This window comes from Thunnus maccoyii, chromosome 5, assembly GCF_910596095.1.
Source record: "Thunnus maccoyii chromosome 5, fThuMac1.1, whole genome shotgun sequence".
NCBI lineage: Eukaryota > Metazoa > Chordata > Actinopteri > Scombriformes > Scombridae > Thunnus > Thunnus maccoyii.
Window position 1 is genome coordinate 2,712,818 of NC_056537.1, and position 18,319 is coordinate 2,731,136.

Genomic DNA, 18,319 nt, shown 5'->3' on the forward strand with positions numbered 1-18,319 from the left:
TCGACCAACTGTGAGTCAAATGTGATTTTCTGCTTTTCTATGTTTTTTTTATCATTATAAAACCAGTGTTTGGTTTACCTCCTTTAAAAGAGACCCAAGCTCCCCTGTAAACAACAAAACTTTGAAATTATCTTCCCTTATCTTAAAGCATTTCTAATGCTGCAGTCAATTCAGGCATTTAAAAAATAATTGAAATCGGCTGACTATCTTTTGTCAATAATTTAAATGACATATTGGTCTGAACATGTGCAGGGTGTTTTCTGTGACTGTGCTGCTTTTGTGTCATATTTTGTGTGTCTATGTGTAAATTGTGTGTGGATTTGATGTCAGATAGATCAATGATCCGTAGCAACCGGGCTGTGAACTTGTACTGATGTTGGCCACCGGTCTGCAAAGATGTTATCAGACGAGAACGGACATGTACCGACTCTAACCCACCGCCCTTCCTCCTGCCACTGTCAGCTCTAAGTGAAAACCTCACTGCTCCTCCCGAACACAAACAGCCACAACAAGACACACAGTTATTCTGCTGTGTGACAGATTAGTTGTGAAGAAAAAGCCTCGCATTAATTTCACCAATGGTGAGTTATATTGTTGTATTTCTCTTTTTGTTACTGGTTGGGGAGGAATGGCGCCTGCTTCCAGGAGTGTTTTCCCCTCATTCTGTGTTCCCATTTCAAAATGTGCTGTAAACAACATCCTCAGTGTTACTGAATATAGAAACACAGTCTCTGTGTCATTGATAAGGAGCCAGTCAGAGTTGAGAATCAGAGCAGTATCAAATTCAAAACGCTTTTGCAGTTGGGAATAAAACATTGCGCCACAGTTACTGAATTTACCCAAAATTTACAGACATTTACCAAATGTAAACTGACTTTTGTCAGTTTTCTCAGCAGATTTCTTTAACTTCCACCCAAAGTTATACCTTAAGGTGTGTTCACACCAACTTTTTTTGTGCGGCAAGTTGACTTTTGGGATTAAAAATTGATTTATCTTCACTTTCGTTTCTCAGCCTAATTTAATTGGAGCTAACAACGGAGTCACACACCTCCCTCAGCTGCTGTCATCAATAATTAACATCTTAAATGTCGGTGAGTTTATATAATTTTAAAGTTAGACTGTATGTAGATATCTATGTGTATAAACAATAACGTCACTGCCGTATTTATGCCTTTAGATGACATTATTTTGAGTGTTGATGGAGCAGCTACAGTGTTCGCAAAGTACAGCTCTGATTGATCTGAACTCCATTCAGAAAAGAAGCATTTTAAAAGTTGTTTGCGGACAGAAATGACAGAGCAGGAATTCAGGCTTTTTACAAATCATCATGATGTAGTTATTTTGGCATCCTTTTGATTCATTTATTGCAATTAAATAACAGCAAAATCTAAGTTTATTTTGGGTTCATAGCGCTTTAAGGTCTGTAGTTGTCGTCTGGGAAGTGCACAGCGAAACGAACAGAGAGGAGTTGATAATGTATCTCTCAGTGTTAACAGATAAGTGTCGGTATGATTGTTGTTAGCAGGAGGACTGAGCCGTCATGACAGCAGGCAGGCTGAGCTTCAGTAACATCACCACGTTGGCTCCTGTTGTCCAGGTGGGGACAGGTCGGTGCCTGCCGCTGCTCGCTGGCTGTGTAGGGCGAAAAAACGCAAATGATCCTGCGGTCAAACCTGCTCGAGTAATGTTGTTGTGAACACCATTATTCACCTCCTATTGGATGGATAGTAGAGATGGGAACGATCTGCATGTTAACAGAGCTTCATATCATTATGACGGTGTCATCAATACAGAGTCGGTCATGTGAGGATTGAAATACTGTATATAACACCATATCTATTAAATTTGGGTTTAATTACATTGCATGTAGGTCTTTTGCTGATGTCCATGTTGGTTTTGTTTTCAGGCACTTCTGCATTATTAAGAGCCACGTCAGATATATTGGAGCTTTCTGAAAAGCTTCCAGTCATAATTCCAACGTGAACACTATCTAAAAGTACTAAACTCATAATTACAATAACTCAGATATGATATTATATATAACGCAGCATTGGTGGCTCATAAAACAGAATGTTAAACTCTGTGATTGTCAAAATGGATCTTGGGAGTTTTTTGTTCTAGTGATTCAGCCAGGAGAGTTTTATGTCAATCAAAGCTGTAGAGGTGCTCAAATTGTGAGTCATGCAACGTTTTCTATGAAAAATGTGAATAGGATATTTACTTTCCGGAGCTTGAAATAACTTTGCAACTCTATAATCAGTAGTCGTCGCCTTGTCACAGGTGTGATAATGAGGTTGCAGCAGGCTTTGTGCTGCCGTAGAGATTCTCTTGCAGGAAGGCCAGCATCTTCCTCCAGGCGTCTTCCTGAGCGCGAGCATGAGGCACCGTGTCTCCGCCCCACAGAGCCATGACTGCAAAGACAACAGGAAACAGAAACAGCACAAAACTCAAGTCCTGATTTTGGCACATTAACCTTGAATCATTCAGAAAGTTTCTGTTATTGTCCACAGCTGAACTTACGCATTTGACCTTGGCCGACTGTCCTGAAGGAGCTGGCTCTGAAGTGCAGCGTGTACGGAGGTTCAATCAGGTGACCGGCATTCGGGTACGAAAGGATGGTCAGCAGGTGGCTGTTCCCCGCCTGCTCCATCATCTCCTTTATCTGGAAAACAGGAAGTTCAAAACATTATTTAATTTTTGCGACATGGCCTAGATATTGCTTGTGAATGAATGTTTTTTTAATGCTGTTATTGATGCTGTCGTCCCCAAACTGAATCTTTACAGAAAACACACCCAATTTCAACACCTCAACTACTGTGAGATTTTAAATGGCATGTTTGGAATCTCTCTGCTAAAGGAAGGAATCTCTGTCTGTATGTATGTCCTTCACATATCTCGTGAACTGTCCTTCCTGTCGACTATACACTTGGCAGGTGTATGGCTGTGGAACAAAGGGAGTTCAGTGTCAAATTTGGTGCAATTTGGACATGCAATACATTTAATATTAATATAATTTGGATAAACCAGCGATCAATGAGCTGCTCCACTCTGTGTGGGGGCAGGGTGGAGCTTCAGGGCTTTGCCGACTGACTCCAGCATATCAGGGACAAACAACAGACGAGGCACGACACAAATCAAAGAAAAGCACTCTTAAAAAAAGAAAAGTAGACAGCGAAAACAGAGCTTTTAATCAAGAATGAACAGTCTTACCTCGTGTCTAGACAGAAAACGTAGCGTTAGCAGCACATTTAGCAGATCAGCAGCAGTAGTGAGTGACTACACAGGAGGTGTTCAGGTACATTTTTACCTAAACGCTTACAGTACACAACAGTACACAATTTATTGGTTCATTTAGATACACAATTATTTATTTTATAGTGTCTTATTATTAATCTAATATTGGCCATTTTGGAATTCCTTATATATCCTTGTAAAATCTGTTTCCTATCAGGAATCAGTATAGTTTCATCCAACTTCTGTTGTCTTGCTTCCTAATCTGACTTTAATCCTCTGCACCAGGCTCGTTACTCTGACATGATGTTGTCATGAAAGTAAACTCACGTCCTGTGCAGACTCGGACGCCGGCCAGTTCTGATCGTCCTCCGCTACGACCAACATCACAGGACACTGCAGTCGTCCCACCTGCTCAGAGACAAACAGAAGCAGCATTTGAACTTTTATCGACTTTTTTTCTGAATATTCATATTGAAGGAAAACTGTTGTGATTTAAGTTTAATTAAACCCACGTCTATTTTTTTTCTATCTTACAAATTAAATAACTGGCTCATAAAGGTTTTCTTGGGACGAGCGAATGTAAATCTACAGAAGCTGAAAGCAGCACTTCCGATCTTCTCCAGTCTGCTGTTTAGTCTTAATAAATCCAAAAAACAAATTTCACAGAAGTGAAACAGTTTTTAACTTGTTATGTTGTAAGAAACCAACTTGAAAGTCTCACACAAAACACTTAACGCCTGCACATGGCCATCCAGGTTAAAACAATTAGAAAAGGACTGGAAAATGACACAAAATGCCAACTAATCATAAAATTCACAACGTTATCATACTGACATTGAATGTCAGAAAATGACATTGCTGCTCTGATTCTTTGAGAGCTGCTTCAAACAGCTTTTTCTGCCAAATCTAACTATCATACTAACATATAACCATTTGCTATAAATGGTCATTCCTTGATGTGTCTCTGACTGAAAAATCTTTACAGCAACATCCATGTAAATTAAAAAGTATAAAAAATGTTAGAAAATACTTTATTGTAGATACATGAGTAAAGGATCACAACTGTTAATAAATGCATATATTTTTTCGTCCAAAAAGCCCAATGTCCAAGGAATAACAAAAAAATAAAAACTATTTTGGATATGCTAAGATGTGTTTCACTGTCAAATGAAGGCAAAACTGCCATAAGAAAGAAAAGATACTTCCTTGTGAAACCAAAACCAAACACTGAAAAACTGATTGTAAAATAATAAGAAAGAGAGACGTTCTGTCTGATTGAACTCACGTCCACTTTGAGTGCAGGGTCGGTGGGGATGGGCAGAAGCAGGTCTCGCCAGATCACCTGGTTCTCCTCGTTGAAGCGAGTCTTCTCAGCGTTTCTGATTGGACAGAAAACAAACCAAAAAAGACTTCAACTTCAGCTGACTCAGTTCTGGCTCAACTCATGCTTGAATTATTGTGGCGACTCAAACAAAACCAGTCTGTTTGTGTCTTTATCTTTCTCTCCACTGTCTTTCCATGAATTCACTTTCTTTTCACACATCTTTACAGCCAGCGGAGCTAAAAATACAGTATAAAGTTTGTCCTGCTGGTGGCGCCAGAAGAAACATCGTGAGGTCATTAAAGTCTAACGTTATGCTGTGTTCTGTTTACCTCGGAAGTCAGAGCTGGGAATGACGTCACGCCTGAGGTGACCGTGTTCCAGTACGAGAAGTCAGAAAACCAGTTCTAGCCAGGTTAGCCGTTGTTAGCAATACCAGTTGCTAACAACGCATTGCGCTGTATTTTGTGCGTACAAACACCGTAGCAACATGTCCAGAGATAGAAGTTGGACAAATATGTATGTATGACTGATTTCAGTATACTACCAACTTCAGGGGGCATTCCAGTTCCATTTCCGACTGGGAACTCGGAAATTCCGACTTCCCGGTTCAAATGAAATGCACCATTAATCCTAAGGAATGATATCGGGACATTTAATGACAATCTGACTTGCATCTGTTGAGTTGCTGAACATGAATAATAAAGTAACTAACAACAGTTCAACTTACCTTTGAAAGTATTCCAGTATTTCTTTCACAGATCCATCGACTGGCTGCACATGACTCCCACTAATACCCACTACACACCTGAGCTGGGAGACCACACACACACACACACACTCTTTACATATACAGAGTTCACACATAACAGAAAAACTACACAAAATGACGAGTAGCAATGTGTAAAAAAAAAAAAAAAAGTCATTATTATTTCTTTACACCTTTAATCTCAGTTTAAGGGCGAACCTATGAGCATGATTTGTGACATCACAGTAAGTTGGGAGCCAATCGTGGCCCAGTATTCAGTGTGATGTGGAAAGTTAAACAGCAGTTGTCCTACCTTTACAACTTGGGAATAAGCAGCCATTTTGAGTGCGATACAGGTGCCGAAGGAAAGGCCCAACATGGCGATCCTGCTGCTGAGGACCTGAGGATGCTGCCGCAGGACTCTATAGGCCGTCTACACCAAGAAAACAGAACTTCAACCACAGTTTATTTAAAGTGCACAGCAAAGAGGGTCCATTCACTTTACAAGTTACAAAAAACATGACTTCACATGTAAAAGTACACACACACGTCATAATGAACAACAGGATTGAGGTTAAGCATTTAAAAAATAGAGATCATATAACCAGAACAGAGTTGGGGAAACTACTTGTCAAAGACGAAAAAACTGTTAGTGATTTGATTTCCCTGCCAGTAAAATGAGAGACCAGAGCTCACAGAGAAAAGAGGTTTTCAGTCTGGAACAGAAAGTCTCCACAGAGCTTCCCTCCAAAATGTGCAGCAGTAGTTTATTACAAAGAAGGAGAGCTCAAAGGGCAAAGGCTTGACCATCAAAACGTTTTTTGTTAAATCGAGCAACAGTGAAGTAACCAGCATCAAGAGAACATAAAGGACATGATGGATTAACGGAGTAATAAGGCTGGAGATACACAGTACGAAGCAAAGCAGCCAATGTTAGATTTTATAAAACTTCTGACAGCTAAACAAAGTCAAATCTGAGAGCTGTTTAAAGTGGCCACACATTTCCAGCAGTCAGCTCTCATCATGTCAAAGCAGGTTGCTGTAATCTGAGTGTGTTCTTTGACTCTCAGCTTTCCTCAGGTGAGTGTCAGGTGATTAAAGTTGTGTAATAGCATTTCCTGACCTTAATAAACTGTTAGTTAGGTTTTAACTTTGTCTTATTCAAATCTTGAAAATTCATTTACACAACTGTGAGAGGGATCCTTCTTATGTTTCTTCCTGTTAAAGGGTTTTATTTGTGGAGTGTTTCTTTATCTGGGTCGAGAGTGTCGTCTCCTCTGAGGAAAGTTTCTAATTTGTGATTCTTGGTTGTATAGATAGAATTCATTGCAGCAGGACAACAGTGACTTTGCATTTAGAGATCAGGCAAAAATAAAATAAATAAAAACATACCTCTCCTGCTTCCTGCTGAGCAAAACAGTTCTAATTATATTACACCATTGAGATTAATCATTTATTTTAAGATTTTTATTGATTAAAATCAAAGCTCTAGATGGTTAGGCCCTGTGCTACACTTTTCTGTAATACTCTGATATTATTTTAATACAAATGTAGTAGAAGTGGTGGAAGATGAATGCATGAAAAACCCTACTATAGTAAAGGTACATAAGTATTATGAGCTTGATGTAGTTAAAGTATTGCAGTAAAAGTACATAAGTATTATGAGCTTGATGTAGTTAAAGTATTGCAGTAAAAGTACATAAGTATTATGAGCTTGATGTAGTTAAAGTATTGCAGTAAAAGTACATAAGTATTATGAGCTTGATGTAGTTAAAGTATTGCAGTAAAAGTAGTGGTTTGGTCCCTCTGACTGATATATTATTATATATGACATCATTAGATTATTAATAGTGAAGCATCAGTGTTAGAGCAGCATGTTACTGTTGTAGCTGCTGGAGGTGGAGCTAGTTTACACTACTTTATATACAGTCAGCTAGTTTAGTCCAGTGGTTCCCAACCTAGGGGTCGGGCCCCTCCAAAGGGTCAGCAGATAAATCTGAGGGGTCGTGAGATGATTAATGGGAGAGGAAAGAAGAAAAAAAGTTCTGATACACAAATCTGTTTTCAGTCTCTAATCTTTGATTTTTGCTGAAATATTGGATCATTTGAACATTTATTGAAATGAAAGCATGTGAGAAGTTTAGAGGGAAAAATCACTATTTGGTGGAGCTGTTAACAACTCATAGACATGTGAAATGTGACCCCGACTACACACTGCTTTTTGTAAGACGTCAAAAGCCAAAAAGGTTGGAAACCACTGGTTTCATCTTTAACAATGTGTTGTATTTTAAAAGCTTGTTATATTATCCATTGTGTCAAATCTTCATCTGAAAAGTAACTAAAGCTGTCAAATAAATGTAGTGGAGTAGAAGTATAAAGTAGCATCACATGGAAATACTCAAGTTAAGTACAAGTACCTCGAAAAATGTTACTTTCCACCACTGTGTAGTAGTAATAATATTGGTATAGAAAATTATTTTACATGAGATTACACCAACAAAAACTGACCTCTGGAGTTGAACCAGTTTTTTTTAGTTTATTGACACATAAACACACAAACAGTAACAGACACACAGCTCAGTGTCTCCTGCTGAGACTTTTAACCTCCAAAAATCAACAATGTTCCTGATAGAATGTCAGACTGTCTGACACCCAGAGTAGATGATTATTACCAGTATGCAGGTTGCAGTTCATGATTGGCGCCTGCGTTATACAGTTAGTGTTTTTTTTAAAGCCAGTTCTTGTATTTTTTAGATTAAGGCTTGACGCACACTTGTACTTCAAGGAGTTACAGTATAAAATATCTTCTCTCACTAAGAAGCTATTTCTCGTATTGTTCGGTTGTTGGTGGATACAGAAATACCTCCAACCTCTCACTGTTAGAGCTGCAACTAACAATTTTTTATTATTAGTAGTTCATCTGTTGATTATGTTGCTCTCTGTCTGCTGTCTGCTAACGTGAGCCACAACTAATCTATATATGTCAGAGCTGTGTGTCTGTCAGCTTGTTATGGAGTTCTGCTTCTCCATAGTGTCCATAATATTCAAGTTTTTACAAAATCTTATATTATTTTGGGGTGTTCTGACTGATCACTGATTTAATGTTTTGTATTTTAGAATTTGTCATGTAGGTCGCTCATCAGGTTTACCTCAAAGTACTGGTTGTCCACCATCTTTCCAGTTTCCAAGGTGATTTTGGGTGTCAGGTAGTCGAGGGCCAGGGAGGCAAAGCCATGGGAGGCTAGCAGCGCCGCGCGGTACTCCACCAACTTCCCTCCACCCCCCCACAGGTCCAGGAGGCCAGGGAAAGGTCCAGGTCCTTCAGACACCAAAGACAGTCCGTTTACTGACGATGACAGTTTCTGCAACTGTGGGATTATATTTAATGGAAACCTTTTTAGTATTTCCTGTCTACATGTTTCACTCCTACAGTACCATCCAGTCACAGGTAAAGTGCCTTAATTGTGCTGTTTTCGTTCCCAAACATGCATAAAGTACATACAGGGTTTTCTGGACTCTGCCACTAGATCTCTGCAGCTAGAATGCTACTATAGCTACAGCTATAGCGCCTTTCTAGTCTCCCGACCACTCAAAGCGCTTTACACTGCATGTCGACATTCACCCATGCACACACACATTCATACACTGATGGCAGAGGCTGCCATGCAAGATGCCAACCTGCTCACCAGGAGTTCTAATCTAATACTCATTCACACACACACACACACACACACACCAATGGCACAGCCTTCAGGGGCAATTTGGGTTGAGTATCTTGCCCAAGGACATGGACTGCGACATGCAGACTGGAGGAGCCAGGGATCAAACCGCCAATCATTCGATTAGTGGATGACCTGCTTTACCTCCTGATCCCCAGCTGCTCAAATGACCAAGAGAGCAAAGTTACAGAAATACAGCATGAACAAACAGGATGACAAAAGTATCATAACCACATTTTCAGACTACACCTCCACGCCTCCTGCTAGCCCTTCTTAACTTCTCATCTCACTTCTGCTGCAGCGCTGAACTTGCTCTGATGTCACTGATCTGTGTTGCTCAGACCGTCAGATCTGAAACCTCCCTCCAGACTCTCCTCTAGTCCTACCTGAGGGCAGGAAGAGAGTCGCAGTGAGTCCGCCCTCTGTGATCGGGACCCTGACGATGCCGGGCGCCATGTACCAGCGCTCCACAAACACGCTGGTCAGTGGCACCTGAGTTATGAAGCCTTCAGTTGAGTGACCCTGGTACACCGAGATCCTGATCTCCATGGGAGTCTGGACGTTCATCTTCCTCATCCTGAGGGATGATGGGAAAGAGTCAGCTCTGATACTGATAATTGATTCTGTATTTATTGGGATCATCTGAACAGCTCTGGTCCAGTTGGCCTACCTGAGCCCAGGTTTGCTGCCTGGAACTGGTCTGAGGCTCCAGAGCAGACCCATCGGTTCAACCCCAGAATATGTCCCACCCAGACTGAGATCCTCTGAAACTGTAAAGCAAAAGGCATGAAAATGCATTTCTTGTTTTGATTTTCTTCTTTCCATACAAGAACAGAAAATATTCAAAGTTCCCCCCGACTCAAAAACATCTTCTTCTTGTTGCAACAGTCTTGTTGTTCTCTTCTCTGTGCAGAGTTGGTTCTCACGTTCATTGTTTAATGTGAACTTAATGTCTAACATGTCTGTGAATCATCTGTGCATCTGTCCCACTTAAACTGTATTTGTTTATTCTTGTGAACAGGTCTCTCTTGAAAAAGAGATCTTGATCTCAATGAGAGAACCTATTTAAATACAGATTTAAATTTAAAAAAAATAAAAATCTGCTGAAATCTCTGTGCTCATTGAAAATTTGATTTTAAGGGGAGATCCTATGAGCAGGATTTGTGACGTCATAACTAGGCTGGAGCCAATCGTGGTCCAGTATTCAACTTACACAAGTGTGATGCACAAACACTAAGATCATGTCCACACTAAACCGGCTAAATTCGTGAATGCATCTTTTTCTCTGCGTTTTGTTCCTCCGTCCGAACTAAAATGGCGTTTTTCTTCCTCTAAAAACGGAGCTTTTCTAAATCGTCCTCTAGAGTGTGTAAATGTGAAAATGCCGGCTTGGCGTTGTAGTGTGTACAAGGAAAACAGAGCTTTGTAGAAACGCTGTCATAACGCTGACAGAACAGACAGTAGCACAGCGTTTCATTGGAAGACAAAGAAGAAGAAACAATAACAACAATGGCGGACAGCTTCATGCAGTTGTTGTTCTCTTTATGGTCTATGTGGATAGCTTGTTTAGAGTTTAACGTATCTATCTACCACCTTTCTCTGCTCAAACTGTCGTAATCTGCTGCAATAAAGTAAATGTCAAGAAGCCACTGCAGAAACAGAAACAGTTTCTTCTTCGCTGGTTTTCTGAATTGCTCGTCTGTCTTCCGCACATGCCCAGTAGGAGGACAATTACCTCTTTTGGTGTTTTGATGTGGACGGAGGTATTTGCAGTAACAAGATGAGACTCCTGCTCTGAACTGTTGTTTCAGCTCAAAAACAGCTTTTTAGACTTTAGCCGGCTTAATGTAGATGTAGTCTGAGAACAGACTTTACAGTGAGGTATGAGACATCTTATGTCCAGTAGTTAAACCTCTGAAATTAAATATATATTTGCAGGTTCATAGATTCTGGAATTTCTAATGAGAGAGAAGGAGGATATTAAAGTGGTAATTATACTTTTTTTGTGGAAAAACCATATCAGACACACATTATTCTTCCGAGTAGAGTGTGTTGATATGGGTAGAGATGTACCGGTAACAAACTGTCACACTGTGATTATAGGTAAAAACATCACAGTAAACAGTATAATCATGATAATCACATTTCCTGAAATCTTACTATTAGTGCTAACCTATAGTTAAATGACTTCACACCATGATCGCCTTGGATTTTATTCACTGCACAGTAGTCTTTGCAGAATATTGAAATTTTGTTAGACTCAGCTGTTCAAAATTCAAAGACAACTGACTTCAGATGCAGCTCAGTGTCTGTGTTAGATTCTACGCACACATTCATATTTTGGAAATTCATGAATTTTTCCAAATGAAATTGGTTGATTGATTTCTGAAGTGCAAAAACTTTGTAGTAATTGTTATCTGCTGCGTGTTAACAGTTAAATTTAATTTTTAAAAAGGCAGAGAAATTAGTAAACGCACACAGAACATAATAAAAGTTATACTGGGCTCTTACAGACCACTTGTAGCTAAACAAAACCAAACTGTTGATGAAGGCAGGAGAGCTGCTCTGTGTTCATGGTGTCCTCTGAAAACAACAATAATCACGGTGATGACAGTAATATACTGAAGAAACTAATATACCAGCACATCTCTACCGGAGGGGATCTTTAAAATAGTTTCCTGCGGTTCACAAATACAATACAAACATTTCTAAATGTATTTTCCAGGTCTAGATTTTGGACCATGTACCGTTCACTGTCCCAGTGGCGTTGGCGATGTAGTGAGCGAATGCCTCCCACGTATATCCATCTTCACACTGGTGCAGAGCGTGAACCGTGAGCTGGGAACCAGGAGGGGCATTCTGGACCAGGACGGTGAACTTCTCATCCACAAGTCCTCTGGACGGCTGGACTGTCAGCTTCACACAACACTGTTTCCTGTCCATTGTGAGCTGAGCAGACAGATAAAATAACCAGAGACAGATATCTCAAAAGCTGGACAAACCAAAACTATCTGACTGGACACATTACACTAGAGGGAAGACAGACACTTCAGCATTAGTTGTTCATTCACAGGCCTAAATATATGTGATGTTGTCCTTGTGTTGTATCAAATTGTTGCAGAAAAATGTAACAGAGTAAAAAACTCTCTTTTGAAAATATCACACTAGCCCTTATTGCTTATAAACTTATAAAATCAATCTGCATAGCTTAATATTGTCTTTAAGCACACCAATGACTTTTAATGAAAATACACCACACTTGCGCCGCAAAAGCACTTAGGAAGGAGGTTGAGATGAATGATTATGTGACTTTGACCCTGGAAACTGCCAACAGGGTTACCTCAACCTAGGCAGTTTTAGTTGCCTAAAGGTTTCAGTCTGTTTTAAATTAATCATGTAGGACGACACTTAAAAAGTCAAAATGTTTCTGATAATGGTTCTGAGTAGTCCAAATCCTTCCTATTTTCACACCTCTGGAAAATCACTGCATAAAGTGGATTGTGTGTTTCAGAACGTTAAAGGATCATTCTGGTGATTTTCTGTATTTTTCTTCTTGTCAACAAATTTCATGTTTGGATCCAAACCAACAATGAACTGATCTACCAATAAGTATTGTGTGTGTATCAAAGTCTGATATATCTTATTCCTCCGCTGTTGCCCAGAAACTATTAAAAACATTACAGATGTCACTGCGGATTAATTGCAAAATTTAATGTCTCATTTAAGACAAAGTAAACAAACTGCTGTAAGTACAAGTCATGGGCAGACAGCGTGTCGCTAACAGAGATTTTGAAGGGTAACTATCAAACCAGCATCTAACGGGTCTGAAGTGACATCTGTAGGTATGTTTACACGCTTGCATCATTTTGATGACACAGGTGTGAGCAGGGCAGATATGTCTCACCCTGCAGAAAATTCTCATCCTGTCAAATCAGACTTTCAAAATAAAAGCACACCACACTTGTAAGAAATATGCCTCATTTTTAAAAAGCAAAATGATCTGATCCCGACGGGCCAGAGTGCGAGGTCCCGACCAACGCTGCTTGCAGCTTTAATATTATATTATATTGTTTGTTCATATCACTAACAAATACATATAGGAGCATTTTAACGTTGTGGAGCCAATTTTTAGATACTTTGGGTAGATTAATAGTAATGCATCATATTATATAGTATATATGTTTTTTTATAATAATACACAATAGCATCAAATGGGAATACTCAAGCAAAGTACAAGTTACTACCTCAAAACTGTACTTATGTGCAGTACAGTACTTGAGTAACTTTCCAACACTGACCTCTCTCTCTCTGCATATTCAGCGTGTCCTGACTGACGTGTAAGAAGCACTTACCGTCCGAGCAGCCTGACGGCTCAGAGCTGCTGTCTGTAGGTGTGTTGTCGGTTTGATTTCTCGAAGCAAAGCAATGACAGAAAGAGTCTGTGTGAGACAAACTCTTCGACAGAAAGAAACAAACTCTTCGACAGCAGCAGACTGAGGTTATTAATCCAGAGACAGTCTGAAGTTCAACTTTGAACGACAGTCTCCGCCCTCAGCGGTCTGTCCTCCTCACCGGGTCAAAAACTTAAACTATCCATGTCTGTAGAATAACTGCTGACGGTCTGTTAGCGTGTTCTTCCCGGCTGCTGCACACCAGTCAGTTCAGCTTCTGAACAACAAAACGGGGCCGGCGTTTGCGGTAAAGGTGTAACAGATGCCGCTACGCCACTGGCGCCATTACGGCTCAACGGTCGGAACGGCGGAGCCACTGAAGAGCACTGCCTGTCAGATCCAACATGGCGGCTCCAGTGTTACAGTTTCAACATAACATTTCGTCCAGTGAAGGGATTGTCTCTGCTTACAGATCCATAAATCAGTGGGAAATGTTTAATTTACTTTAAAACTATTATACATTTTCCCTACATTGTCCCAAGTGGTAATAGGTCTGTGAAGAATACATTTTAGCGATGGCAAAAGTCAAGTTATACTTCAGATTTTAATAAAATACATATTATAACCAGCAAGAAATGACCATTTTAAATGTTATATGTTATAAGCCTATCTACAATCCACTAGTGGAAACTGAATATTATATTTACATTATATTTTGATGTCTTTAAATTCCTTTTTTTTGTTCTACTCCACTTCTTTCAGAGGATTTATTTGTACTTTTTATTCACATTCATTTCTTTACATATGAAGATTTTGCATACAAAACCGCTTTTAGATGAACTTTTAAAATGTTGCAGGTGGAGTTTCCCATGCCCTTTCTTTCTGTGAGGTGTGTCAGGAGGAATTATGCATGCAGAAATAATATGAAGTGGTTTTATGCTCACATTCAAACATGTTCCTACTGCATTTATGCACACTGTTAACTGACCCGCACAGTAGTAACAATTTAATTTTTATATAATTATGTGGTGTCTGTTTACTTAATAATTTAATTTGCATGTTAGAACAAGAGCAGACATACTATATTTGATATATTTTGCCTGTAGTGACACAGTCTCAGAGTAATTTAGCAAAACAAAAAGTGTTACAGTTGTTCCACTTCTATATGTTCCTTATTTCAACAAGAGATTATTTCTATTCTATGTGCCACTAAATACTGGAATAATTTTGATATTCATGGCAGAAGGTTAATATCTCACTACTAATAAGATGAAGGAGGTGTCCTTTTCTATCATGCAAAACATTTCATATTATACATATTAATGTATATTGTGTGTATTGCTCTGCACATCCTGAAACTGTGCTTCATTTATTATTTTGGCTTTGTTGATAAAATACCGTGGGAAGAGGTTTCTAAGTTTATTAATGTGACATTTATGGCTGATTTTTACTTTACTGTATAAACATGTTCTGTTTGGGTTTTTAAGTTACAACAGAAAGAATGAGAAACAAGCTTACATCATCAATTATCTGAGTTTCATATTCATAAGTGTGTTTTATTGGTTTTATGTATTTACTTTTTAAAAAACTATAATCCATAATATTATCCCTGCAACAAATTCATTCACAATGTTGGACCTGATGATTCCTCTTTATGTTCCCTCTGCAAAAAACATGTTGAGTCCTTTTCTCATTTATAGTCATGTCCATACTCATTCAAGTAACTTTTGGATTCAGATTTTCTTTTTTTTTCCATGTATTTTTAGAACTTTTTTATAAAAGAGTTTTACTTGTGTTTTTAGTAACTTTTTATACAATTTTCTGTCTGTATTATTTCATTATTTTCTTCTTCTCCCTGACACTTGGCCATGGTTGTATTAGCTCTTCAGTTGTTTAAACTGTTTACTTTTCTAATGCAGGACGAGGCTGTTTAGCAGAGAGTGAAGGTTTTGTGAATATATCTTGTCTTCATGTCTTTACCTTAAGAGTTTTTGAAGTTTATACATTAATTAACAATCTAAACTTTAAAAATAACAATTACATTCAGTTGTTTCTTCACAAAAATTAATGAAATGCTGAGAAATACTGTACATTAAAAAAGAAACATTGTCTTACACCCCTTAAAATCAAGACGGCCTCGTGACCCCCTGTAAAACTTTGGTGCCCCCTTGTGAGGGTTGGGACCCCCAGATTGGGAACCAGTGGTCTAGTGGACAGTTAGTTTTATATCATACTGAGCACCAACCCAAATCATCAAATTCATTCACAACAAAAACTGGGAGTTTGGAGAAAGATGTTCATTTTTGAAATGTTTAACCTTGACACAAGCAATACAGATTAAAACTGATCATTTAAGTTCAAATTTAGAAGAATCTAATAGTTGTTTGTACCCTCATAGTTTCAGAGGATCTCAGTCTGGGTGGGACATATTCTGGGGTTGAACCGATGGGTCTGCTCTGGAGCCTCAGACCAGTTCCAGGCAGCAAACCTGGGCTCAGGTAGGCCAACTGGACCAGAGCTGTTCAGATGATCCCAATAAATACAGAATCAATTATCAGTATCAGAGCTGACTCTTTCCCATCATCCCTCAGGATGAGGAAGATGAACGTTCAGACTCCCATGGAGATCAGGATCTCGGTGTACCAGGGTCACCCAACTGAAGGCTTCATAACTCAGGTGCTGCTGGCCAGCATGTTTGTGGAGCGCTGGTACATGGCGCCCGGCATCCTCAGGGTCCCGATCACAGAGGGCGGACTCACTGCGACCCTCTTCCTGCCCTCAGGTAGGACTAGAGGAGAGTCTGAAGGGAGGTTTCAGGTCTGACGGTCTGAGCAACACAGACCAGTGACATCAGAGCGAGTAAGTGTAAATTGTGCAGAAAAATGCTGCTGTGCTATTTTATTGTTTTTGTTGGAAATTTAACCGTTTATGTTGTAACATTTAATGCATTTAACCGCTAATATGAGTTTTGTAGATGTTTTTATTTAACTTTCTTGACACCATATGGTCAATGTAGCTCAGAGATTTTAGCATCCAGTGAGAGTGTGAATTCTTTTATTTTGCAGTACTGAGGCATTGAGGGAGCAGATGTGCAGCATATACAGAAGACAAATTATGTGTTACATTGTCTCCTCCAGGAATGTGTCTTATTTTTCTTAAATGTTATAATTTTCGTTGCCTTTGTTTAATCAACCACCCCCATGTACTTGCCTATTTTTACCCACCAGGCGGCACTGTTTGTCCTTTTGTATGTTTTTATTGGTTCAAATTTAAGTTTTGAAGAGGAAAGTCATGAAAGTTCAGACTTTGTTGTTAAAATTTAGGATAAAGAAATGGGAAAAAGAAGTTTCCTGTCAATTTTAATGACTCTTGGTTAGAAGTTTAATATTGTGTTGATATGTGTAGGTGTGGTAATACCCAATTAATGTATTTATATATTTTACTTTGGGAAATATCAGTCAAGTGAAGTCCCTCACATTTCCGTTTCGCAGTGCTGAGGCGCTGAGGGAGCAGATGTGCATCATATACAGAAGGCAAATTATGTGTTACATTGTCATCTCCAGGAGTTAATAAAAAAGCTGGAAATCAACCCTCTGAGTCTACTCATACCTGCCCCAACCACCTCTGTTACACATGGCCCATATAAGTGTGACCAACAATGTTTTGCAATTTTCTTGACCATCAGCGTTGGTGCAACCCAGGCAGACACAACATCGAACAATATTCCTAAACAAACAAATACAAAATTGGGTTTGGAAATTTGCTGGTTAGTTATTGAAAAGCGCAGAAGTTCTGTTTCATCCAAATATTTAAATGATGGATGAAGGTATCTAGGCTGTGCTGGCTGTGCGTAAAGTGAACAAGATTTTGTTTCAACCAGTTTTAAAATGTTCTCTTTGTTCACAGCATAAAGGATGTTGTTGCAGGTTTACTCTGTTTAAGAAGGAGCGCGCACAGCGCAGGACCTCCGGCTGTCAGAGGATATTTTACACACTGATTATATGGACACACGTCCGTGCGCAGAACTGACTACTGCAGATATTCTGATATTTGACTGCAAGTGGCAAAACTGAAAACTCACTGGAATTATCCTCGTGACATGACAGAAAAAATATTTGATTCTCTAAACTCAGTTCGAACTTTTATTGAAGAAAAATGTCCAGACAGATTTGGTGGAGCTCAGGACGCATCTGATACTTCAAACGATTTTATTGTTAAACTTGGAATCACCGCAGATCCTAATAATAAATAATAAATAATTAATAAAGTTTCCTCTGCTGTGCCAACCGCACGTAAAATGATGCCTCTCTCGAATCAGAGACTGTACATGAAACACACATATCATTCCTGCTGCTGTGTGATGACTACAGCTGTTTAATAAACATGGAAAAGATCCGAGATTCTACAAGTTATTGTGGGAAACTCACTCATCCAACAGATTGTATTTCTGAACTCCAGGTCATCATATTAGGCTCATGTGGTTGATATTAATGGTGAGAATCCTCCTTAAAATCTGTGTTTTGATTCTCATGTCAATCTGCAGTAGCTGAAAAAAACGTGCAGCGAACTGAAAGGTGAAAAAACTAAATATAAATGAAAGATGTTTTGTGATTTTGGAGACGTCTGTGTGCTGCGCCTCTGCCAACTGAAGCCACGAACATTGAACCTGCGTCTGCGATGAGAGTCTGAACAGGTTTTATTGCAATTTCATGCCAAATGAACACCAACATTGCATTGCACCGCCTCATCTGCATAAACAGCCTCAGCTGCGCCTCTCGTCCAAACGTCGGCTCACAGACGCAAAAAAAAGACTTGCGCCGGCAGAAAAATAGGCTCCATATCTTGTTTGAAGGAAAGGTTTAGCTGCGCTGACCTCTTGTGTAATTTTATGCTTAAATTACTTGAG

At 39.3% G+C, this 18,319-nt stretch overlaps 1 protein-coding gene and 1 long non-coding RNA gene across 4 annotated transcripts; one reads left to right on the top strand and one right to left on the bottom strand.

Moving 5' to 3' along the window:
• Positions 1-1,336: 1,336 nt before the first annotated feature.
• LOC121896802 (peroxisomal succinyl-coenzyme A thioesterase-like) lies at positions 1,337-13,886 on the bottom strand. Of its 3 annotated transcripts, XR_006096106.1 has the most exons (12): positions 13,375-13,885; positions 11,770-11,971; positions 9,693-9,792; positions 9,409-9,599; positions 8,453-8,622; positions 5,617-5,736; positions 5,286-5,368; positions 4,520-4,613; positions 3,562-3,642; positions 2,521-2,662; positions 2,222-2,411; positions 1,337-1,632 (listed from the first exon to the last, which is right to left on the bottom strand). XR_006096106.1 is itself a non-coding variant. In XM_042410828.1 (11 exons), the coding sequence occupies exons 2-11, from the start codon at positions 11,963-11,965 to the stop codon at positions 2,275-2,277; spliced, it is 1,314 nt and encodes a 437-aa protein (XP_042266762.1). In that variant the 5' UTR covers positions 11,966-11,971; positions 13,321-13,886; the 3' UTR covers positions 1,337-2,274. The 3 variants fall into 3 exon arrangements, 2 of the variants coding, with proteins under 2 accessions (XP_042266762.1, XP_042266761.1); XM_042410828.1 differs by having other exon boundaries at positions 1,337-2,411; positions 13,321-13,886; XM_042410827.1 differs by having other exon boundaries at positions 1,337-2,411.
• On the top strand, positions 13,514-16,971 carry LOC121896828. Its single transcript, XR_006096114.1, has 4 exons — positions 13,514-13,597; positions 15,812-15,911; positions 16,005-16,272; positions 16,479-16,971. It is a non-coding gene; the product is annotated as an uncharacterized LOC121896828 (long non-coding RNA).
• Positions 16,972-18,319: the final 1,348 nt, after the last annotated feature.